Source organism: Gastrolobium bilobum, unplaced genomic scaffold (assembly GCF_033153095.1).
Source record: "Gastrolobium bilobum isolate Gb01-03AN ecotype WA unplaced genomic scaffold, APGP_CSIRO_Gbil_v1 utg14708, whole genome shotgun sequence".
Lineage (NCBI taxonomy): Eukaryota > Viridiplantae > Streptophyta > Magnoliopsida > Fabales > Fabaceae > Gastrolobium > Gastrolobium bilobum.
Window position 1 is genome coordinate 140,782 of NW_026898255.1, and position 24,334 is coordinate 165,115.

At 37.3% G+C, this 24,334-nt stretch overlaps 1 protein-coding gene across 2 annotated transcripts; it reads left to right on the forward strand.

Annotated features, from left to right (window-relative positions):
• Positions 1-522: 522 nt before the first annotated feature.
• Positions 523-10,856, forward strand: LOC133314250 (cysteine-rich receptor-like protein kinase 10). 2 transcript variants are annotated; one of them, XM_061515687.1, is made up of 8 exons: positions 2,011-2,122; positions 8,154-8,214; positions 8,875-9,012; positions 9,103-9,224; positions 9,294-9,504; positions 9,656-9,893; positions 9,992-10,145; positions 10,277-10,846. In XM_061515687.1, the coding sequence occupies exons 2-8, from the start codon at positions 8,175-8,177 to the stop codon at positions 10,607-10,609; spliced, it is 1,236 nt and encodes a 411-aa protein (XP_061371671.1). In that variant the 5' UTR covers positions 2,011-2,122; positions 8,154-8,174; the 3' UTR covers positions 10,610-10,846. The 2 variants fall into 2 exon arrangements, with proteins under 2 accessions (XP_061371670.1, XP_061371671.1); XM_061515686.1 differs by lacking the exon at positions 8,154-8,214 and having other exon boundaries at positions 523-2,122; positions 10,277-10,856.
• The last annotated feature ends 13,478 nt before the right edge of the window (positions 10,857-24,334 follow it).

Here is a 24,334-nt window from a genome sequence, read left to right on the forward strand (position 1 = left end):
ACTTTTTTTAATTTTTTTTTCTTTTGTTTTACAGTGTGGACCCTACATATTTATCTCACATACATGAGATATATCTCAAGCAACATCAGTTTAGTAACTCCCAATTAACAATTATTAAGATATATAATTACCTAAGATAGATAAACTTTAATTCTATTAAGTATACAGTTAAGATATATATTTTATGCTCTTATCTTTTGTGGCCCTCCTGAAAGTCTAAACCCAAATTTAAAGTTATTGTATTAGGATTAATATTTTGAAGTGATATTCTCATTTAATTATATTAAATTTTCGTAACAGTTACATTTGACAATAATTCAAGATTCACCATCAAATGATCATTTTTCTGCCCAGAATGGGGCCAACCTAAACACCCACCACGTTTTGAGGGAACTTTTGGTCATCAATCCTATGTTTTGCTCCACAAGCTTAGCCGTCCATCCGTCTGTGCAATTATTCTTGCTTGACTTATCTCATCATTGACTTGACTTGCTTGCATCTATCCCTCTGCCATTAAATAATGTTCACCAACCCTAAACTGCAACATTGGCAGCCATGGTAAAGCTTCCAAAAAGTAACACATCCATGTCTCTCCATAAGATTCCCTTCATCTTTATCCTTGTTACGTTCCTCAGTTTTTCAACTAGTGGGGCACAGGATAGCCCTGTTTATATATACCAAAGTTGCACTACTAACGGAACAACCACCGATAGCGCCTTTCAATTCGAGCTCAGGACACTCCTCTCTTCCTTGTCATCTAACGCCAAGGGTGACACCCAATTCTATAATAACACGGTGACGGTCAATAACTCATCTGAATCAGTCTATGCACTGTTCTTGTGCAGGGGTGACGTCCCCTCTCAGCTTTGTCAACAATGCATCGTGAATGCAAACGAGCGACTATCCTCGGATTGCTCCTTGTCCAAAAAAGCTGTGATTTGGTACGATGAGTGCATGGTTCGGTTTTCCAACCGCTCTTTTTTCTCCACCGTGGACACTAGGCCTAGAGTTGGCCTGTTGAACACCGCCAATGTCTCCAGCCAGGAAAGTTTCATGCGTTTATTGTTTTCCACGATGAATGAAACTGCAGATGAAGCAGCCAATCATCCTATAGGTAAGAAGTATGCCACAAAGAAAGCATCAATCACTGAATTTCAATCTCTTTACTGTCTAGCTCAGTGCACCCCGGACCTGTCACCTCACGATTGCATAACCTGTCTCAGTGGAGTTATAGGAGACCTTCCATGGTGCTGTGAAGGAAAGCAGGGAGGGAGAGTTTTATATCCAAGCTGTAATATTAGGTATGAATTGTACCCTTTTTATCTCACTTCAACAACTGATGCTCCAGCGTTCATTCCTGCAACAAATACTTTCGAAGCAGATTCAAGATTCACAGAACATCCTATTTATCTTTCCCACAATTGCTCGAGTAACAAAACTACCGACAACGATTTCCAAGCAGACCTCAGGATCCTTCTCCGTTACTTATCTTCCAACGCCACCGGTGGCAAGGAGTTTTTCCATAAGACTACTGTGGCGGCCGAGACTGTGTATGGCCTCTTCATGTGCCGAGGTGACATGCCCTTTAGCCTATGTGGACATTGCGTATTAAACGCTTCGAATCGAATATTCTCAGAGTGCCATTTGTTCCAAGAAGCTATAATTTGGTACAGCCAATGCTTGCTTCGCTATTCATCTCGCAATTTCTTCTCCCAAATAGATAAAAGTCCTCAATTTTCTCAATTGAATATCACCAGTGCCTTCAGTCCCATACCAGAGCAAGACTATTTCACTTCAATATTATCAAATATGTTAGCTACACTGGCTAACGAGACGGGGGACAGTGTTCAGAGATTCCTGACAAAATCAGTAAAATTGAATGGCTTACAAACGCTTTATAGTCTTGCTCAATGTACACCGGATTTGTCAAGTGCTGATTGCGGAGGGTGTCTGGGAGATGTGATTGGAACATCAATTCCATGGTCTCGTTTGGGAAGCGTAGGCGGAAGAGTTCTGTATCCTAGCTGCAATCTCAGGTTTGAATTGCTCCAATTTTACATGGGCGGTGACCAAGCTCAGCCACCCACGCCAGGTAGTAGTTCTTCTCAGTCAAGACGCACAGGTAAATTCCTTACTATAGCAATATTTTGCTTTTTCAAGGCTTTATCACGTGTGTTGCATTACACCGACACCACACGTGACACATTAATTTCAAAAAGGGTTTGTATCTATTATGTGACCGTAACACAAAATTATTTTTTACACATGTAATATTTTGTGGAGTCCGCACTTTTTGAAGCAAAAGAAACTAAGGTACGCAAAACGAATTTCTATAACATTACATAATCACTTTTCTTACCACATAATTCTTATAAAACCTTTTTAAAAATTATTAAATTTTAACATATTAAAACATATTTTGATATTAAATAATATTTTTAATATATATAATATAATTTATATTTAATTCGTATAACACCTCGTGGAAAATTATATAACCAGTAAATATCTTGAATAATATAGTTTTCATTCCTTTCAGCCAAGTATAGTGGCCTCTTGCTTTATCTTTTGTTTCTTGGAAATTTGGGCCCGTTACATTTGCTGACCCATGGAGAAATATCTTGTCAAGGTCTGGCCCAATATTTGATTGGGAATCAAGGCTAGAAACAAGATACGTGTTATCGGTTGGGCGAAAATCCAATAGCTGCTTCTTGATTGGTTGGAACAAGATACGTGTTATCCATGTGATTCTTCTAACACGCATTGGGCATAGCATCCTGGTAAAGTGTACCTCTGAGCAGGGGTGTTCGTCAACCGATCCAAACCGATTCAAACCGCGGTAACTGAACCGAAAAATCGATAACCGAATAAACTGAAAACCGAAAAATCGAAAACCGATTAAAAACCGCAAATTTTAATTGGATTGGATCGGTTGATGAAAACCGATCCAATCCAAACCGATCAAATATATTAATTTTTCTCTACCTACTTGGGTATTTCCCTAATCATAGCCTAAAAATTTCTAAACCCAAGACCCCTTATCCCATCAACTAAACCCAAGAAAAAATCTAGTCATATCTCATCCACAAAATTTTATCTTTATAGAGCTTCATATCTCATTGCCAAAATTAAAAAAATTATATTATAGTTTACTAATGCTTTCATATTTCAAATTTTTTTTTTATCAAAGCCAATATATACAAAAGATGTTATTTGCACAATAATCATGAAATAAATTTTAGGATTTTCAAAAAACCGATAATCGATCCAATCCAAACCGAAAAAAATTGGATTGGATCGGATCGGATTTGAAAAAAAATCAAAACCGAATGGATGATTATATGATCAAACCGAAGGGATTGAATCGGATGATTTTTGCTTCCATAACTGATCCAATCCAAACCGAAAAAAATTGGATTGGATCGGATCGGATTTGAAAAAAAATCAAAACCGAATGGATGATTATATGATCAAACCGAAGGGATTGGATCGGATGATTTTTGCTTCCAAAACCGATCCAATCCAGACCGCGAACACCCCTATCTCTGAGTAGGGGTGTAAATGGGTCAGGCTGGTCCAGCCCAGCCTACAGCCGGGTCTACATTAAGTTTGGCTTGGCCTGACCTTTTAGAAAAGTAGAGTAGGCTTAGGCTTTTAAGAAAACTTTTTTAACAAATAGGTCGTAGGCCAATTTTGTCAAGCCTGACCCAAAGCCTTATAGGCTGGCCTATTTAATTTATTAAAAATAAAATAATAAAATAATATTTATTTTATGTGGCATGGCAAAGTACCAATACCAACCCTAATTTTTAGATGAATGACATTCTCTTGTGGACTTTATTTCAGCACTCAATAATTGTATTTTTCTTACTTTCCCCATTTCTTTGACTCTATTCCTCTATGATATACATTCTAAAGCTGGGGTATTATGTTGATTCTTTCTTGTTTGTTATTTTTTTCTTATGAGAAGTACTAGGGCATTTATGAATGAAACTTTCTTTGCTCTATACAATTATTTTCTTTGCTTAGTATCTACAGTGGTAGGCCTACAAGGCCTGTAGGCCATGTCAGGCTTTCTTATTTTTAAAAATAGGACGGATTTGACCTACAAATAAATTCTTTAATAGGCCAGCAGGCCAGGCCAAAGCCCAGCCCATTTACACCCCTACCTGTGAGTAGACTAGAGTGAAGAGGATTGTGGGCCTCTAGGGAGTCATGTGAATTTTCTTTTATCTCCTCCATCAATTCTTTTTTCTTCTCCAACCTCAAATCTGTGACGAGATCTCCATCGCCACTGAACCAATAAGAGCTTCCCCTTTCTTCTTTTCATTCTCCGACAACACCTCATGCACAAGAAGCAGCTAGCTACGGTTCCAAAAATTTAACCAATTTTATATATCCCAAAATATTAAGAGGAGAGATATTCTTATCACCAAAATTTTTTACTACCAATTTACTACTTATCTAATTATCATTGGATCAATATTTTCTCTTTTTTTCAAAAACTTTGTAGCATTCTCTCTCTTTGATTCAATGGTGATTAGATAGATAGATAGTAAGTTAGCAGTAAAAAATTTTGATAGTAAAAATATCCTCTCTCAAATATTAATTGCAAGTTTGAAACATGTCGGTGTTTGAAATATTTCCAACCCGCATTTTTAAAAAAATCAGATGTCGGTGCTTCATTGCTTATCACCATGCTGATGCATAAAGGGCAACTTTTTATTGGATTGATTTAAAATTAAAATATTTTAATAAAATAATATTTTAATATACGTATGAGGGGATGTATATATTTAAGTTATGTGTGGGAAAAGGTAAGATTTATGCATGGCTGAAGATGCATCAACTATGTGGTGGTGTTGCAAGTCGCATATAGTATATATGCATCTAAGTCACGTATTTCACCCATGTGAGACTTATCGATACATAAACAACATTTTTTTTTCATCCTCGATTTGAATGCGCAATTTACAATATTATTTGAATTTTGAATCAATACATCAAAAAATTCTCTTTTTTCATTAAGGATGTGCATGGCAACTATTCTGTTACCTGACATTGTGTTGAAAAGAAATAATTCTTTTTTATTTTTGTGCCTTGGAATAATTTCTGAGAAAAAAAATATGTTCGATAACATATTCTATTTTTATTTGGAGAATGAAAATTGTGTTTGATAACACAACAAATAATAGAATAAAAAATATTCCTATTAAGCGTAAAATTATTTCGGATCATCACTTTCCTTTTCATATGATGTGCTGGTGGTGACGTGGCGGTGGCATGTGATGGTAGTGGTGACGACAGTGGCTGCGGCGATAGCAGTGGTGGTGATGACATGGTGGTGGTGGTAACGATAGTGGCTGCGAAGATGGTGGTGACAATAGTGGCGGTGGCGATGGCGATGGTGGCGGTGGCGGTGGCGGTAGCATGGTGGTGATAGTGGTGACGGCAGTGGCTGCGGCGGTGGTGGCTGCGGAGATGGTGGTGGTAATGGTGGCGATGGTGGCAGTGGCATAGTGACGGTAGTGGTGACGACAATGATTGCAACAATAGTGGTGGTGGTGGTGACGGTAGTGGCTGCGGAGATAGTGGTGATAATGGTGGCAGTAATGATGGCGATGGTGGTGGTGGCGGTGGCGTAGTGATGGTAGTGGTGGTGGTGGCTGTAGCAATGGTGGCGGCGTGGTGATAGTGGTTGTAATGGTGGCGATGGTGGTTGCGGCGGTAGTGGTGGTGGTGGTACTAGTGGCGATGGTGGTTGTAATGGTGGCTGTGGTGGTTGCGGCGGTAGTGGTGGTGGTGGTACTGGTGGTAATGGCATGGTGGTGATGGGGATGGTAGTGGCTGCAGAGATGATGGTGGTAATGGTTGTAATATCCCCTTCGCGAGCCGGTTCAATTAACATACATATGATACTAAAATATGCATGAGCGGAAGACTTAACTTATAATCTTACATTAGCTTACAAAAATACAAGCTAACTTTTTCATTTTCTTTATTTCATTTCACATGATATATAGCTTTACATCCCTTATTTCTTATCAATCATAATTCTTTTTCTAAGTATTAATCTTTTCTTAGTGACCTTAAGCAGTGGCTTGTGACCATCCGAATATGACAACAAGTGTCAGTCCAACGAAGTCTAAAATCGGACAACGTAACGAATGTAAATCGAACAAGGGTGGAAGTATTCAATGGAATTTTCCAAACTTTACATTCATATACATGTTCACCTCTCATTACTACATCATATTCATCAATAATCCAACGCAAATTCAAATCCAACATTTTTTCCACCCAAATGCTCTTAAAATTCAAAGCTTCAAATCCAAAAATTAAACTCATGGAGAAGAGATTCCTTACCACAAACAATTCCTAGAAGATCCAATGAACAACCTCCAAGCAAAGCTTAATCAAAAACTCTAAATTTCTCCTCTTGATGAATACGGTCACAAAATTAGGGGAGGAAATATCTCTCAACAAAAAAAATTTCAAGGAAAATGGAGTAGATGGTTGGATTCACTAGGTTTTCTACTTAAAATTTCATGGAAGACACTTGATATTTTGGTGAATTATTGAGTGAGAATGAGAGGAGAAAGAAAACAAACCCTAGCCCCCCGAACTATGGCTGCTGCGGCCTTGAAGAGAGAGAAGAGAGGTTGAGAGTTTGATGAATAGTGGCAAATGACACATCACTTAGTTACTTAATTTCTTAGGAAATAATATGGTAGTTTCTCACATTTAATCTCACTTAACTTGACCCGGTATTAACTCAAAGCTATGGATATAATTTTATTTTTCTGAGCTCATTTACATTTACTTTTATTCCCTAAGGAACAGTATAAACAATTCACAGTTGGATTTCTACACTGTTTTTGACAAAATGCACTGTGAATCACTAACTGTGCACGCAAAACTGTAAACTTCTAACTTATCATTTTTGGTCTAAAATGATTTAGTTGGCATATATTGGACTTCCATATACTTATCACATCATTTATTCTTTTCTGGACTCTACTGGTTGCTTAAATAGCAATACAAAATACCCGGTAGAAATCACTATTCACGAGATTTTCGCGAAAAGTGTCAAACTATATAAAATCACATTCTAAACACATATTTGACATCTAAATCCTCAAATTAAAATATCTATAATAAAAATTACCGGTGAAGGTCATTATAATGGTGGCGATTGTGGTGGTATAATGGTTGTGGTGGCGGTGGCATGGTAATGGTAGTGGCGGCAGTTGCGTGGTGATGATAGTAATGCCGGTGGTGGTGTAGTGGTTGTGGTGGCGGTGACATGGTAATGGTAGTGGCGGCAGTGGCGTGGTGATGGTAGTAATGCCAATGGTGGTGGTGGCGTGGTAGTGGTAATGGTGGCGACTGCGGTGGTATTGGTGATGGAAGTGGCTGCAACGATGGTTGTATTGGTAGCGATGGTGGTGGCAGAGGTGGTAATGGTTGCATGGAGGTGGTGGTAGTTGTGGTGGTAGTGCCGATTGCGTGATGGTGGTAATGGTGGCGGCATAGTGGTGGAATGGTAGTGGTGGTGACGGCAGTGGCTGCAACAATGGTGGTGATGATTGATGACGGCGGTGGTGGTGGTGATGATGGTAGTGGCAGAGAGTGATTAAGAGAGACAATATTTTTTATTTTGTGCCCGAGAACAAAAATGCAAAAAAAAAATAATTCTTTTTTCTATTTTCCAGTACAGAAATTGAATCAGCTTATTATCGGGAACAAAAAATATATATCGATTTTGTCAAAACATTATTTCTATATATTTCTGTTCCCAGAAATAAAAAATGAAGAAAAGCTGATTATGTGAAGGTTGTCATACACACCTTAAATAAGACAAAAATCCATTTTTTTAAAGTATCCATCAATGATTTTATTTAAAACAGGAAAATTACTAGTTAGAAAAATTAAGTTTACGCCATGAATTAGATTTTAAATAATAAGATTTTCTTTTTATATATTAAAAAAAAGCTTTAATATTAATTTATTTTTAAAGAATTGATATTATTTTATTTTATTTAACAATTAAATTAATACTTTGAGATAAATAAAGCACGCACATTCTTTTTCATCTCTTCTAAATTTCATATAATGTGCTTTTTTTTTTTTTTTTATTATTGCTCCACTAGTTTCTGGGTTACGCCCCTACTATGTCCAGTCCGACCCGGGTAGATTACCTAGCATTGACAGGTGAGTCTTTCAGCGATAATTTTCTGCATACACAAAGTCTTGAAGTCAAATTTTTGCTTAAGCGAATCCAAATACCTTACCACTTAACTCAACCCCGTGGATTATAATGTGCTTTCTAGAGAGTCCAATTAGCAATCCTGACATGAATAGCTAGGAATCTACAAGTCAACGTTGGTTACTTTTGACGTGTCAATTGGACAAATATATCAACTTTAACGACCCACCAGTACACCTTGCATGCATAATTGCATATAGTATATCAATATATTTAATTTCATAATTAAAAAAATCAAATTGGTTTGAGCAAGAAAGATTATGACATGGCGACATTAAATTATGATTCATTTGCTCCTAATCAGAATATATCTTTAGTAAATTTGTCATTAATAAGTTTTGTCTATATAGAAAGTTTGTCAACTTCACTACATCTTTTAGTTATAATTGTTTATTTTTGTATATGTTTTCATTAATTTATAAATAGAAGATATTGTTAAAATTTATAATGATCGAGCAAATTGATGTTCTTCTTCATTCCACCATAAAATTTAGAATGGTTAAGCAAATTGCTGTTGTTTGATTATTCATGTTGTTATCAACATTTCACGACTTGCCATAAATTATACTACTCAATGTAAGATGTGTGTTGATTGTTTTGTGCAGAAAAAATAAAGGGCCGGTCGCGAACAATTATATTCATTGTTGTGGCCACATTTGTTTCAATGTTCTTCTTCTTGTTTGGCTGGTATGTGCTAAAGAGAAAAGCAAGAAAGAGGCATGAGACTATTCTTAGAGAAAACTGTATGTATTACAATTTTTTTTAAACCTATGCTTCTTAAGCTCCAAGAAGTGTGAAAACATAGTTTAACAATTGAATCATGTTTGATCTAGTTGGTCATGAAAGTGCCACTCTGGAGCAGTTGCAATTCGATTTGGCTGTGATTGAAGCAGCAACCAACAACTTTTCAGAAGAGAATAAGATTGGCAAAGGTGGATTTGGAGAAGTTTACAAGGTTAGAAAATGTGATCAAATTTGTGTTTATATTCTTATTTTTCACTTAAATAAAAATTTATACTTTTAGGGCATTCTTCTTGATGGACGACAAATAGCTGTAAAGAGACTCTCAAGAAGTTCTAAGCAGGGTGTTAATGAGTTCAAGAATGAAGCTTTATTGATAGCGAAGCTTCAACATAGAAATATAGTGGAATTCATTGGCTTTTGTGTTGATGAACGAGAGAAAATGCTTATTTACGAATATGTGCCCAACAACAGCCTTGACTACTTTTTATTTGGTTTGACACTTTTCACCTTAACCTCTTCAATTAATTAATATTTCGATTCTTGCATTATGTATATGTGCTTTTATAAGAACTTGATTCAATTCAATTTATTGATTACAAAACTTGTTTAACTCTTACATTTTTCACCTAAATTTTTTTGTAGATTCTCAGAGGAAAAAGTTGTTAAGCTGGCTTGAACGTTATAATATTATACAAGGAATTGCTCGAGGAATTCATTATTTACATGAACATTCTCGACTCAAAGTTATCCATCGTGACCTAAAACCTAGTAATGTTCTATTAGATGGCAATATGATTCCAAAAATCTCTGATTTCGGTTTGGCTAGAATTGTTGAAATAAATGAAGACCATGCAAGTACAAATAAAATTATCGGAACGTAGTAAGTTTTGATATTGTTCATCCACTTCTTCTTCTTTCTCTCCTATTCATAAGGTATGTTTTAACAAAATTTATTGATTTTTTTCTTTTATTTTATAGTGGTTATATGTCTCCAGAATACGCAATGCTTGGGCAATTTTCAGAGAAATCAGATGTTTTTAGCTTTGGAGTCATGGTTTTAGAGATTATTGCTGGAAAAAAGAATCTAGGTTCATCTGAATCGCTCCATGTTGCTGGTGGTCTCTTGAGTTATGTGAGTATAATAATCTAACAATTTGTTTCCTTGCATTAATGCTTGTATGCCATATATCCAATGTACATTGGGTTGATTCAAACATAATTGTATATAATGATTTTGTTATTTTATCTTCCAAATTGTAACAGGTTTGGAGAGAGTGGAAGCATCAAACACCGCTAAGTATATTGGACCCCAATATTAAGGAAAAAATTTCTGAAATTGAAGTCATTAAGTGCATTCAAATTGGTTTATTAAGTGTTCAACAGGACCCTGATGCTAGACCTGGAATGGCAACAATTGTTTCATATCTTAGCACTGAATTTATTGAATTGCCAACTCCACAAGAACCTGCATTTTTGTTTCACAATAAAATGGGTCCAAAATCATCTGCAGATGAATCATGTTCCAGTCAATCTATCAACGATCCCACACTATTCTCTATCAATGAAATGTCTATAACCGAATTTCTTCCTCGATAGTAAATTAATTTTACTTTCGATACCATTATCTACTTAATTTTTTATTTTATGGCAATTAAATCTCACTTGAAACTTTTATTGGTAGATATTGAATTGTGAGCTCTTTTTTTATTTTATTCATTAATCTTTTTATGTATAGGAGCTCTATTGTTATGTTCTAGGTGAGAATTTCAAACAAAAGTAGCAAAGATATCTTTCCATCATCTTAGTATGTAAACAAAGTAAGTTATCACTTGTTGCTGTAATATTAGATTTTTGGAGGTGTTGTGTATAAAATTATTATGTGAACGTGACAAGTAGGGGTGAAAGTGGGCTGGGCTGGGTCGAGCTTTGCCCCGTACAACCCAAGTCTATGTCAAAAAATTTCAATTTGGCCTGGCCCGATACCATAGTATGAGTCTAACTGTTAGTCTGTCTTGGCCCATTTATAAAAAAAGAAATGGCCCGGCCCAGCCCGTTGGCCTATTAATTTTTAACTTCCAAGCAGACCATGAATCAACTCCACAAAATACTCAAATTCTATTGTTAAAACAAAAATGACAATTTTAACGTTCAAACAGAACCATGAATCACAACAATAACTCTTCACAATCTGCATTTAAGTCACTGTCAAAAGCAAAATGCTCAAACTAAATAACATATATTTCATCAGATCTAACAAGTCAATCCATACTATATAAATTAAAATAATTACATGAATACAACAAACACATCATAATGACTACAAGAGTAGCCACAAACTTATCTTCATCTTCTCTCCCCTGGAGGCTGGAGGACTGGAGCTGCACGTGCACAAGATTCGAGGTGAGGGAGAGAGCTGCACTAACAATTGGAGAAGAGTCCCTCTTCAGTTATCTTAAGTCTTCACTCTTCACTCAAGGAAACACGGAAGTAGCTGTGATAAAAAAATATGAAGGTGAATAATTGGGCCAACCTGGAGGCTCATGGGCCAGGCTTAATAATTAACATTCTGGCCCAATTATGTAATCAAACTTTTACACCAGCTCAAGCCCAACATGTCAAGTAAAAAGGCCGAGCTAGGCCAGACCACTAATGGGCTGGGCTGAGGCCCCTGTGGGCCGGCCCGGCCCAGCCCAGTTTCACCCCTAGTGACAAGTATATATACAAACAAAATAAAATTAGTTAGTTTCGGAATGAATCAAGGGGAGTGAATTATTATGCACCAAGTGCGTATGCTAATATCATAGATGTTAACTATACTTCATTTTTAACATTATTCAATTGATCTAAAGGTAAAGATTACAAAGAAAGCATATTTATTTCAAACCCCCTCATCGTCATGCTTTGTTCACACACTATCTGAGCTCCTTGTTTCCTTTGCAATGAGGCCTTTCCATTTATTCCTTCTACTTAATTATTACTTTCTTTTTCCTATATATCCATCGCTATATGATATCAATCAAGTTGCTATCTATTACGATTATAAGATTGATGATGGTTCGATTGTAACAATCTAGTTCACTGAAAACAAAATAAAATGATATTTATTATTTTTTGGATTAAAAAGGAAATCAAACAATACAAACAGAGGCCTACGCCTACACATGGATCATTCTGGCGGTACAAACTCCCTGAAAATCCTTCCTAACAGTCTCCACACAAATGGGAGGGAAATTGTCTAAGGTGTGTAAAGCCTAATCAGAATCTATAGCCATCGAAGCCAGCCACCTCATTACCCTCCCTATGAAGATGGGATATTTTAATACACCAACCTTTCTCCATTAGCTTGTGGATCCTTCCAATGAGAGAGTGTTGAACAAAATGATTTTAAAATCATTAGGAGGGAATAATATGTGTTAGAGAAATTATTTTGATAATATTCATAGTTCCGTAAAATGCACACAAGAAATTAAAATATGCAATAATACACAGTTAAAGGGTACCGTACAAAAATATACAAATGTGAACTACAAGAAAAAAGTTCACTTGTGACCAAAAATTTTGTCATAAATTTTGTCACAAATGAAAATTTTTGACACAACTAATCAAATTTCGTCACAAATAAACTTGCGACTCAGGAATTTGTGACGAAATTTACTTGCGACGCAAGAATTTGTGACGAAATTTCATAAAATTTTGTCACTAATAAGATTTTTTCTTGTAGACACTGTGTCCTAAAAACAATATTGCCCTCTGTGTGGTGTCTAAGATTCGTGAACAACTGTCTCCCAGGATAGAACAGATTACCTATATTCTCGTGATGGCACTTCCACATAGAATAGCCCCTTCGAACTCAACCTATGCCTAGCCAATCTCACTAGAATAATGGAATGCAAATGCAAAGAAAAATATCTCCTTAAAATTCTAATTCTCTAATATTTATAGAAAGCATAGGGTCACGATTGAAAAGACACACTCATTCAAGGATGAAACAATTGATCCATTCATTGATGAAACGACACATCCGTTCATCGACGGAATAACACGTATTTTCAAATCAAACTTTTTATTCGTAAAATAATTAATTTAAAATTAATTCCAACAATCCCCACATGAATAAGAAGTTCAACTATCGAGACCGTATGCATGTGAGACTCGAATGCAATGTGCAATTGATTAGTGAGAAATAACTGCATCGGGATCGGTGGACGCAGTGCCTTGTACCCGTCCCTAGTGAGGCTTATCGAATTTACTTGGTCAATCGGTGGACTCAACGCCTTGTAACTGTCGACCTTGTGTGTAAACCAAGACAATAGGAAACACACAATTGTTCGTCGGACATGGTTGGTCCTCTGTTTGTGTCCATTTTTTGCCGTGGACACCCCCTGGTTCTACAGGTGTACCTTGTGATATTCTCCTAGAAGCGGCCCTCACTTCACATCCACATAGGTGATTTCTGGCGATGCATCTCAACATACATCTTCTAAACATATCAGAATTAGAAATCATTAAAAGTCTACTTGCTTACCCTTTACTTATGCACTGCCTTGTCTAGGAGTGAGTATGATTTTTGAAAAAAATACACAGTGCTTATCCGCCGATCATCGCTTGGTTTTCTCTTTGAACCTAGTTCGTGGGATCTCTACTCTTCTAAGTAGAGTATCCACAATGATCAACAATTAATGGCCTTAAACTCATTCCTTTCGATAAATTATACATCAACTCTCTAGTTACACCTTTAGTTAACAGATTCGTAATAATACCACTGGAGAGTAATTGTCTCACGGTATCATGTCTCTAGTATATATATATGGAAAAAATGAAAATTCAGTGATTGGACCGTCCAATGCACTAAGTTCTCCCGGGAGAACATAGTGTACTGGACCAAATTTTATATCCAGTTACTGTACATTCACTATATATATAGGATTTAGTGAGTGTACAGTAACTGGATATAAAATTTGGTCCAGTGCACTATGTTCTCCCGGGAGAACTTAGTGCACTAGACGGTCCAATCACTGAATTTTCATTTTTTCCATATATATATATATATATATATATATATATATATATATATATATATATATATATATATATATATATATCGAGACTTACCATCACAAATAACATTGCTTGCCCTCCTGATCACTGACTGACTGTCACAGTGTATGCGCACTGTAGGCACTGGCTTTGACAATTCAGAATATCCCCAAGGAAGTTACTCAGCCACTCGGCTACCCCACAAACTCTATTCGAGGCAATAATTTTTTGCTTTCATGGTCGACCTAGTAATACATGCTTGCTTGGATGATTTTCAAGACACAACACCCCCACCAAGTGTATACACATACGCACTTGTGGACCTGGTGTCACTGGAGTCGATGTTTCAATTTGCATCAAAATCAATATACACCATTATTATGTGCATATCCAATGAACACATACCTCACTGTCTTGGTCCGATCTTAACCCTTTTCGGTTTTGGAATCATGACTTTTGCCAAACACCCTCACACTTTAAGATAATTCAAAGAGACTTTTTACCTTTTCACATTTCATAGGGGATGTTCTTAGTTTTCTTGTAAGGTACTTTATTAAATATATAGTTTACCATTAAAATAACTTCCCCCACAAATCCTTGTGGTAAACCAGACGTCAACAACATAACATTAATCATTTTATTCAATATCCAGTTCTTTCTCTCAGCAATTTCATTGGATTGTGAAGCATAAGGAGCTATCATTGCTAATTTTAATTTTAAAGCAATGTGATCTGAAATTTTAATCACAGTAGACAAAAAGGAATCAAGAATGTAATGGCACGTTAATGGAGAGTAAATGTAAAACAAACCTTTAAAAAAATATTAGTGATTTACAAACCAAAACTTAAACAGATCACAGTAAATTAAATGAGTTTGAAATTGAGGTTTTTTGACCCTTTTGCCCCTAATTAAATAATTAATAACCAATTTGCCCCTCCCCCAGAACTATCCACCATCCTGCCCCCATTTAGTCGATTATGTTGCACTTTTAATCGACTAAATGGGCTAAACTCAGAAATTATGAAACGCGAATTTTAGTCGACTAAAAACTCATTTTAATCGACTAAATTGTTTGCACTTTTAGTCGACTAAGCACATTATTTAGTCGACTAAAGATCGCGAAAAACCCTATATCCAGACCTCTCTTGGGCTCATTTTCAAAATATTCGAAATCAAAACTTCTCTCTTGGTCTCTTTCTCTTGTTTGTCAGCTGGGAACCTTCCAATCACCCTTCCATTTCATCCCACCACCTCTAAGACATAGTAATTGTGAAATCATTGTCATTTTCCTTTATTTCTCAATTGTTTCCCCTAAATCCGAACCCTAACCCCTAAAATCTGATTCCTACCCCCAAAATTCGTGTGAAAGATGAGCTCAAGTCCAAACATGTATGTTACCATGATTTACTATGATGGAAAGCATTATGAAGGCCCTAACGGTGTTCAATTTGAAGGAAAAACGAAAATGTTGAAAATCAAACGGGGCACTACGTACAATGAGTTGAAGGGGAGGATTAACCAAAAATTGGGGCTACACGGGAGCCATGGCGTTCAACGGATGATCGCCAGGGTAGAGTCTACAGTTGGTAAGGATGCTATATTCTACATTGGTAATGATATATGTGACGATGAAGATGTGGATTGTGTCATAGATGCAATTGTGGTCCTACGGGGTGCACGTAATTTGCCAGTAACGACATTGGTCAAGATGACGCAAAGTAGACTTGTTGAGTATTTTGTGAAGAGGCGTGAAAAGATCCAAAAAGTAAAGGACAAAGGCTGGAGAATTGCAAAAAAGGTTGAGGACTTCTTACAAAAGAATGATCAGTTAACTGTCAGTCTCCGTGTCCGTGTTTTTGATAGAGACTTGCAGTTGTTTGAAGTTGAGGATGCCTACAATCAATCTACGCATGATGCCGGCGACATTATGAGGGTTGACTTGCTAAATCGTAAATGTCAATGTGGACGGTTCACAGCTAGACGATTTCATCGCAGTCATGTGCTAGCGGTGTGCAAGGTTGAAAAATTGAACCACTATGACTATGTCGATCCTGTGTTCTCAATTACACAAATTGAGAAGGTCTATGCTGCACATTGGTTTCCAATGGGTAATGAGTTGTTGATCCCAGAAATAGATGGTCCAACATTAATCCCAAATGCATCTTTGGTTCGTGCACAAGGAAGACCGAAGTCTTCAAGGATACAGAATGAAATGGATTGGGTTGAGTCCCAACCCACAAGCAGTCAAACTAGATGCAGCACCTGCAAGCAAATTGGTCACAATAAACGTACATGTCCTATGAGGATTAATCCTAGCTGAAGCAATGTTGTGCATGTATTTAAGGTCTTTTGTAAGAGTTCATGTATTTTTTGTAAGACATTGTGATGTTACTTTGTGTTACTGTTTAAGTAATTATGTAATTTGACATTTCATTTCTAACTCCATTATCTAACATTGGTCCATATTGATAGATTGAAACTCATAACTAATACTAGTATTACCAAAAAATGAAATCACCAAGTTTCGGGGAGCGTAAACAAACGGTTTGGGGTAATACGTACCCAATCGCATACGAATCCTGTACAATACTATTTTGTACCTGAAAGTGTGTTCCCCAAGTCATTATATGCGTGTACATTGATATTCGATCGGTTCCGTGCCAAAAAAATCGTACAAAACAGAATGGGGTGTCAAAACCAGTTATTTAGTCGAGCAACCCGTACTGGTTTAGTCGACTACACAGTTTAGTCGACTAAACCAGTACGGGTTGCTCGACTAAATAACTGGTTTTGACACCCCATTCTGTTTTGCACGATTTTTTTTGGCACGGAACCGATCGAATATCAATGTACACGCATATAATGACTTGGGGAACACACTTTCAGGTACAAAATAGTATTGTACAGGTTATAAACCACGAATGTGCATGTACTGCAAAAATGCAATAATTAAGGGTATCCGAAACTTGTGTTCTTATTTTAACTCTGTTAAGGTCACCTGTTCTGAATTTCATTGGACAGTTTAGACCCGTTGGACTGTGATTAGACACAAATTGAAAACATGAAGGTAAAAGATATTTGTCATTTAATAGGTAAACAAGAAAACAACAATAATTACGTAAACGGTTCACAACATGATGGGAACATCAAATAGTTCATTTCATAACCATAATATTACATAAGCTACAAATGTAAAATAGGAAGACCGAAGTCAATTACATTATAACATACACTAGAAACGTAAAATAGAAACATAAACCCTAAATCTAATCCTCATCCTCCTCGGATGCCGTCTCCTCGTCATCCTCATCTGACACATCAGCCCCCTGCCCTGCAACATCCTCAATCTGCTGTCCTCGTCCAAGCTCTAGACGAGCAAGCCTATCTTCAACACCCTTGAACCGTCCCTGTATATGTCTAAATCTTTCATTTCCCTTCTGCACGTGACTCTTCCTCCATTTTTTGTGTTTCAGCGCCATTTTTCCTATTTTCTTCAGCGTGGCGTTTATGCCCTTCATGACATCACGTAATGAAAACCCACCCTCAGGCTCAGCTATCTCCTGCTGGTCACCCTCATCATCATCGTCATCATCATCCTCCACCTCGGGGTCAACCATGTCTACAACTGGAGCAACATCAGGAACCTCAACATCAGCCGCACCTGTGAACTGCCACACTCCTGTTTGGGGGTTCTTTGTCATCTTGCACTACTCCAGTAGACGTTTTCCAAACTTATGATTATACCCTGTGGTCTTCTTCAAGGTCACATTACCCATGGGAACATCAAAATGCTCCAATATCCTCTGAACAAGACAAGCAAATGGAAGTGCACCCTTGTGTTTGGCCTTATACATCATCCAACACACGTAGTGCCTCCAGTTCACCGAAGTACCATGTCGGATAGCCCACATGATGGGAATGTCATGCTCCAACACCCTGGAATGATTGAACGCTCGCGGAAACAAAATTTGGGTGATGACATAGTGTAGTATGCGGGACTCCACAGTAAGCAACCCCACCGTATAGGCAATGTGTTGCCCACGGACTCTCCTCTGCTCCTGCACGGCATCACCGCGTGTATATCCTGGAAGTATGGTCCCGCTGTCTGCGTCATATTCCACAGTCTGCGCAGAATCAAAGTCATACCCCAGTAACTCCAACCATACCGGAGCCGTCATGATGATGTCCACCCCGCAGACCCTAGACCTCAGCTCACCGTGATGGTAGCTGAGATTATGGTAGAAGGCCCGTACATGCAGCTCAGAGTATGAACACGACAGTTCAGCCAAGGTCCTAAGATGTGATTCCTCCAACCACCTCACAATGTTAAAACCTTCTTGTTCAAAAAAGGCTGTATCAAGTGATTTGGCCCCACAAATCGGTCGGTTAACAAAGTCACGGACAAAAGATTCATGAACCACCGGGTCATTCTCGAACAAGTATCCGAATGGGAGGTCCACAGTAGCGGGGTCTTCCTCTTGTGGCCTTGACGAAGACGGATGGTCTTGTCGTAGCTTTTGTCGTCTCTCATTTCCAGTGCTAGACGATCTTCTACAGCCAGCCATGGGAACAACTGTACCTACAATGCAAGTGGAAACAAAAATCAATGAACAATAACAATATAAAAAAATTTAAAATTCAATATAAAAAACAAAACCTAATCCTGAAATAAAACAGAAATCAGAAACCCAATCCCTAACCCTAAAACAGAAACAGAAACCCTAACCCTCAACCCTAACCCTAACCCTACACCCTAAAACAAAACACAAAAACCCATTCCTAACCCTAAACACTACAACCTAACCAAAACAGCAACGTAAACCCTAACCCTAACCCTAACCCTAACCCTAACCCTAACATAACCCTAACCCTACGCCTAAGGCACCACATCAACCCTAACCCTCACCTTCACAACACACTTAGCACCCTACCCCTAACCTAAATCCACAAAACCGCAAACATAAATCAAATGCATGAAGAAAACCAAAATAAAAACTAAACTTAAAACCAAATGCAAGTCAGAATATGTTACCTAAATGTCGATTTCGCAAGTGTGAACCAAGGAAGCTTCAATCGCACCTTCAAGGGTTGAGATTCGGACTTGGTTGGAGAGAGGGGACGGAATGCAGCCTTTTAGTCGATTAGGGTTTGAAAATAACCCCCTTTGCGAAATGGGGGGTTTTTAAAAAACCTGATCTGCGATCTTTAGTCGACTAAATAATGTGTTTAGTCGACTAAAAGTGCAAACAATTTAGTCGATTAAGATGAGTTTTTAGTCGACTAAAATTCGCGTTTCATAATTTCTGAGTTTAGCCCATTTAGTCGATTAAAAGTGCAACATAATCGACTAAATGGGGGCAGGATGGTGGATAGTTCTGGGGGAGGGGCAAATTGGTTATTAATTATTTAATTAGGGGCAAAAGGGTCAAAAACCCTTGAAATTGAAGATTTCAAACACTAAAATCGAGGCTCACTAAAATCATATGCATTCACCGGTTCAATCCAAGTATTATAAGCAAATTTCATCACACGAAAAAGACGCAAATGAGTTTGTGAGTAAGCACAGTTGAATATTATAATAATGTAATATAGATACAAAACACAAACATAAACACGACAACCGAGACGTAACTTGCAGGCACAAACAAATTAACTTACATAGAAAAAATATGTGTATCATATTAAAAGATGTAGAGTTGTGTCATTTTAAGTAAGAGAAAAAGATAGATAAAGGAGAAGAGAGAGTGGACAAAAAAATATAAAGGTGTGAGTCCTATCTCTTGATGAGAGTGAAATGATATAAATTATGTGATTTAAAATCACAACCACTTTTTTCCTAACTTATATGAATGGATACTGCAACAAAGTTCGGTTACCAAATCACAAAAATTGAGAATCAAGAAATTGTAATATACATCGAAGACAATCAACGAAGTAATATTCAAATACGAAAACCAAGATATGCATAAACACATATGAGCAGTAACTTCAAATATAGCGGTTCTAGTGATAATTCATGGAATTCAAATGGAAAGAACAAACCATGACTTTTAAAGTATTGAAAACAGGCCATATATGCATATGCATAAAACGATTGCCATGCATCCGACAATCATACTCTTAGAAATCAATAATCACATGAAATCGACAAAAAAACATAAAAGAAAAAAGAGAAGAGAGATTGACACAATGATTTATCTTGTTCATCCAATATAGGTTACGTCCAGCTTGTCTGTACTATATTCACCTCACCGCCACTCATTACAAGTCACTCGGTTTACAAGAAAAATATAAATAGGATTAGAAAACCCTAACAACAGCTATTCATAGGCTCAAGCCCAAACTACTAAGAAAATTACAATAAATCAGAGACCCACAACAGTACCTAGCCTCTACGGGCCCGCTCACCTAGAAGCGGGACCCCAGTTGCCTTTCTGCTGACCCCCACAACAAGGGCCCTTATCAGCATGTGAAGTATGAGCCATACCCAACATTCACCCACTTGGTGAATGCTTCGCATGTTTCTTCAATCCCAATGCAGCTGTACACCATTCAAACTTCTATGAAGTTACTGTCTTGGTCAGAAAATCAGCATTGTTCACCTTTGTGTCAACCTTCTCCAGCAATACAACCTCGTCTTCAATCTTCTCTCTGATGAAGTGATACTGTATGCCGATATGCTTGGTCCTCGCATGGAAACCTGGGTTCTTAGCCAAGAAAATGGCACTCTAACTATCACACCCAACGATCATCTCTCCTTGTGCAAAGCCAAACTCTTTGCACAACCTTCGTAACCAAATAGATTCCTTAACAACATGTGTCAAGGCCATGTACTCAGCCTCTGTAGTAGATAAAGCAACAATGCTCTGCCTCTTACTCATCCCACTGATAGCTCCGCCAAATGAAGAAACAACATATCCACTTATAGACCTTCTACTATCAATGTCACCTCCCCAATCAGCATCCACAAAGCATCTCAGCTCTAATAATGTCTGTCCCCTTGAGCCCTTCACGCCTTCATAGCATAACCCAAGGTCAGACGTACCACGAAGATAACGGAACACACGCTTCTCAGCCGTCCATTGCTCCTTTCCTTGCTTGGACATATACCTGCTCAATACTCCCACTTCTTGAGAAATATCAGGTCGAGTACAAATCATGGCATACATCAAACTCCCAACTGCACGAGCATAAGGAACTGACGCCATCTCCTTTTTTTCTTCTTCAGTCTTGGGACACTGGTCAACTGATAACTTAGAACCAGTAGACATGGGAGTCAACATAGGCTTGTAGTCAGTCATCTTGAATTTCTTCAAAACATCCTCTATATACTTCCACTGACTTAACCATAATCTTCCTTTGTCACGCTTCCTCTTAATCTGCATACCCAAGATCACATTTACAACGCCTAGATCTTTAATTTCAAACTGCTTTGCTAGAAGTCCTTTAACATTGCTGATCATCTTCAAACTGTTTTCAACTAGTAACATGTCATCAACATACAAAGTTACAATAACAAAGTCACCTTCTAACCTTTTCACATAAACATAGTGATAAGCATCACAGCGGTCAAAGTCAAGCTTCACCACATAAGTGTCGAACTTCATGTACCACATCCTCGGGGACTGCTTCCGGCCATACAAATATTTATTTAGCTTGCAGACTAGCTCCCATTTGCCTCTTGCTATGAACCCCTCTAGTTGCTTCATGAAAATAACCTCCTCCAAATCACCATGAAGGAAAGCTGTCTTCACATCCAGCTGCTCCACCTATAAGTCATATGCAGCTGCTATAGACAAAACCAGCCTTATGGAATTTAACTTTGCAACAGGTGAAAAAACCTCACCATAATCAACCCCTTCTGTCTGTGAATATCCCTTTGCAACCAACCGAGCCTTGTAGGACTCAATCTCCCCATTGGCACCAACCTTCTTCTTGAACACCCACTTGCAACCAATTGTTTTTCAGTCTGCAGGTAGATTCACCAAACTTCAAGTTTGATTTTTCATCAGAGACTTCATCTTTTCTTTCATAGCTTCCTCCCACTGTTTGGCATCCTCTGAGCTCCTAGCTTGTTTTACAGTGCTCGAATCATCATCTGCAATACTAAATGCACAAACATCATCACTAGCACACATGATATAATTTTCAGGTGTATACCTCTCAGATGGTCCTCTTTCCCTCGTAGATCTCCTCAGCATTGGTGCTTCAACCTCAGCCTCAGTTTCAGAAACTTCATCCTCTACCTCGTTATACTCAGCAGCTTCAGAATTCAAAATTTCCAATCCAACCTGTGAGTTTATTGTATTATCTTTCAAACCCACATTTAACTCCACTGTCTGTGGCTTTTCAGGAGCTTTAAGAAAAATTTGATTCAACTTAGATTCCCTGAATATAACGTCTATGCTGTAAGTGACACTTTTAGTATCCGGAATCGACAATAACACAAAATCGACAAAAAACAGAAAAGAGAAAAGAGAAGAGAGATTGACAGAGTGATTTTTCCTGGTTCACCCAATATAGGCTACGTCTAGCTTGTATGTACTATATTCACCTCACCACTCGTCACAAGTCACTTGGTTTACAAGAAAAATATAAATAGGATTAGAAAACCCTAACATCGGCTATTCATGGGCCCAAGCCCAAACTGCTAAGAAAATTATAATAAATCAGAGGCCCACAACAGTACCTAGCCCCGCCCGCTCACCTGGAAGCGGGACCCCAGTTGCCTTTCTGCTGACCCCGACAACAAAGACCCTCATCAACATGGGAAGTATGAGCCATACCCAACACATACAATGTTTATATGGATATGCTTTTTTAAGTATTCTCGATCAGCAAGAAAAATATATCTATAAAATACATTCAACGTAATTTTCCATTCTGCATATTGCAATGCAAAATTTTAAAGCAACTTTTCAATATTTGAAAGATAAAGGTTTTTCTTACCATATACATTAACAAAAGTTATGTGGGTTATCACTTCCAAATAAAACTGTACATGTATTCAGACGAAACTATCAATATATTCAACGGCACGATACCCTTCCACAAAAATATGCAAATGGATATGCAAAACCACACACGACTTTCGATTGCGTAATTTCCCAATTATTCATATTGCAGGGATACTTAACGTTATCAATCAAAGCTCATGGAAGTGCAAATAACTATGACCAAAGAATCAAAAGATTGAAATTTTCTTAATAATAAATTTCTATAAAAACAGATAAATTTTTCAATATTTTCTTAAGATTGTTGAACAAAATGATTTTAAAATCATTAAGAGGATATAGAGAAATTATTTTGATAATATTCACAGTTCAGTAAAATGCACTCAAGAAATTAAAATTTGCAACAACACAGAATTAAAATGTACCGTAGAAAAATATACGAATATGACAAGGAAAAATTTGGGCCCAATATTAGACAATGTATCCTAAGACAATATTACCATCTCTATGGTGGTGCCTAAGATTCGTCGATAACTGTCTCCCAGGATAGAACAAATTTTTTCTATTCTCGTGATGGCACTTCCACGTAGAATAGTCCCATCGAACTCAACCTATGCCTGACCAATCACACTAGAATAATGGAATGCAATTGCAAAGAGAAAACTCTCCTTAAAACTCTGATTCTCTAATATTTATAGAAAATGTAGGGTCCCAATTGAAAAGACACTTATTTAAGGATGAAACAACATATTCATTCATCGATGAAACCATGCTTACTTATACTCAGCATAACTAAGGAGCAATGAAGCAGGGAGGCTATTCCTAGCTGTTGCTCCAACCATTTACAAATGATGATCGTTGGGCAACTTATTGGTATACCCGATGTGGTTACAGGAAAGCTCCATACATAGGGAAACTTGGAACACCAACCAAGTGCACCACTACTCCAACGTCAGAAAATGAAAGTTGTTGGGCAATCCGCCAGGTGTGGAAATTCCAAGTTATTATTGCCTTGATTGTCAATACTGTTATGCTAATTTCACAATTGCATTGTCTTTTTTAAAATAAGGAATAATTAATAACATTAGAATCCCTTAATGACCTACAATATTAATTATTTTTCCTATATAAAACACTATAATCTCCTCTCATAAATTTTTATCTGAAAAATGAGATTCTACTCAACATCATCATACGACAAACAAGCTAGCACTAAACTAAACCCATTTGATTTGATGATTGGATTAAGATATATTGCTCTTGTCCTTTCTTTGGAGATTATGAATTTATTAAGATTATCCAACTAGCAGTAAGTGTCATATTTGACGAA

Coding starts and splice junctions, on each gene's coding strand:
- LOC133314250 (XM_061515686.1), top strand. CDS start 556: ATGGTAAAGCTTCCAAAAAGTAACACATCCATGTCTCTCCATAAGATT. Junction 9,013..9,102: donor GACTATTCTTAGAGAAAACT/GTATGTATTACA, acceptor TGTTTGATCTAG/TTGGTCATGAAAGTGCCACT. Junction 9,505..9,655: donor CCTTGACTACTTTTTATTTG/GTTTGACACTTT, acceptor ATTTTTTTGTAG/ATTCTCAGAGGAAAAAGTTG.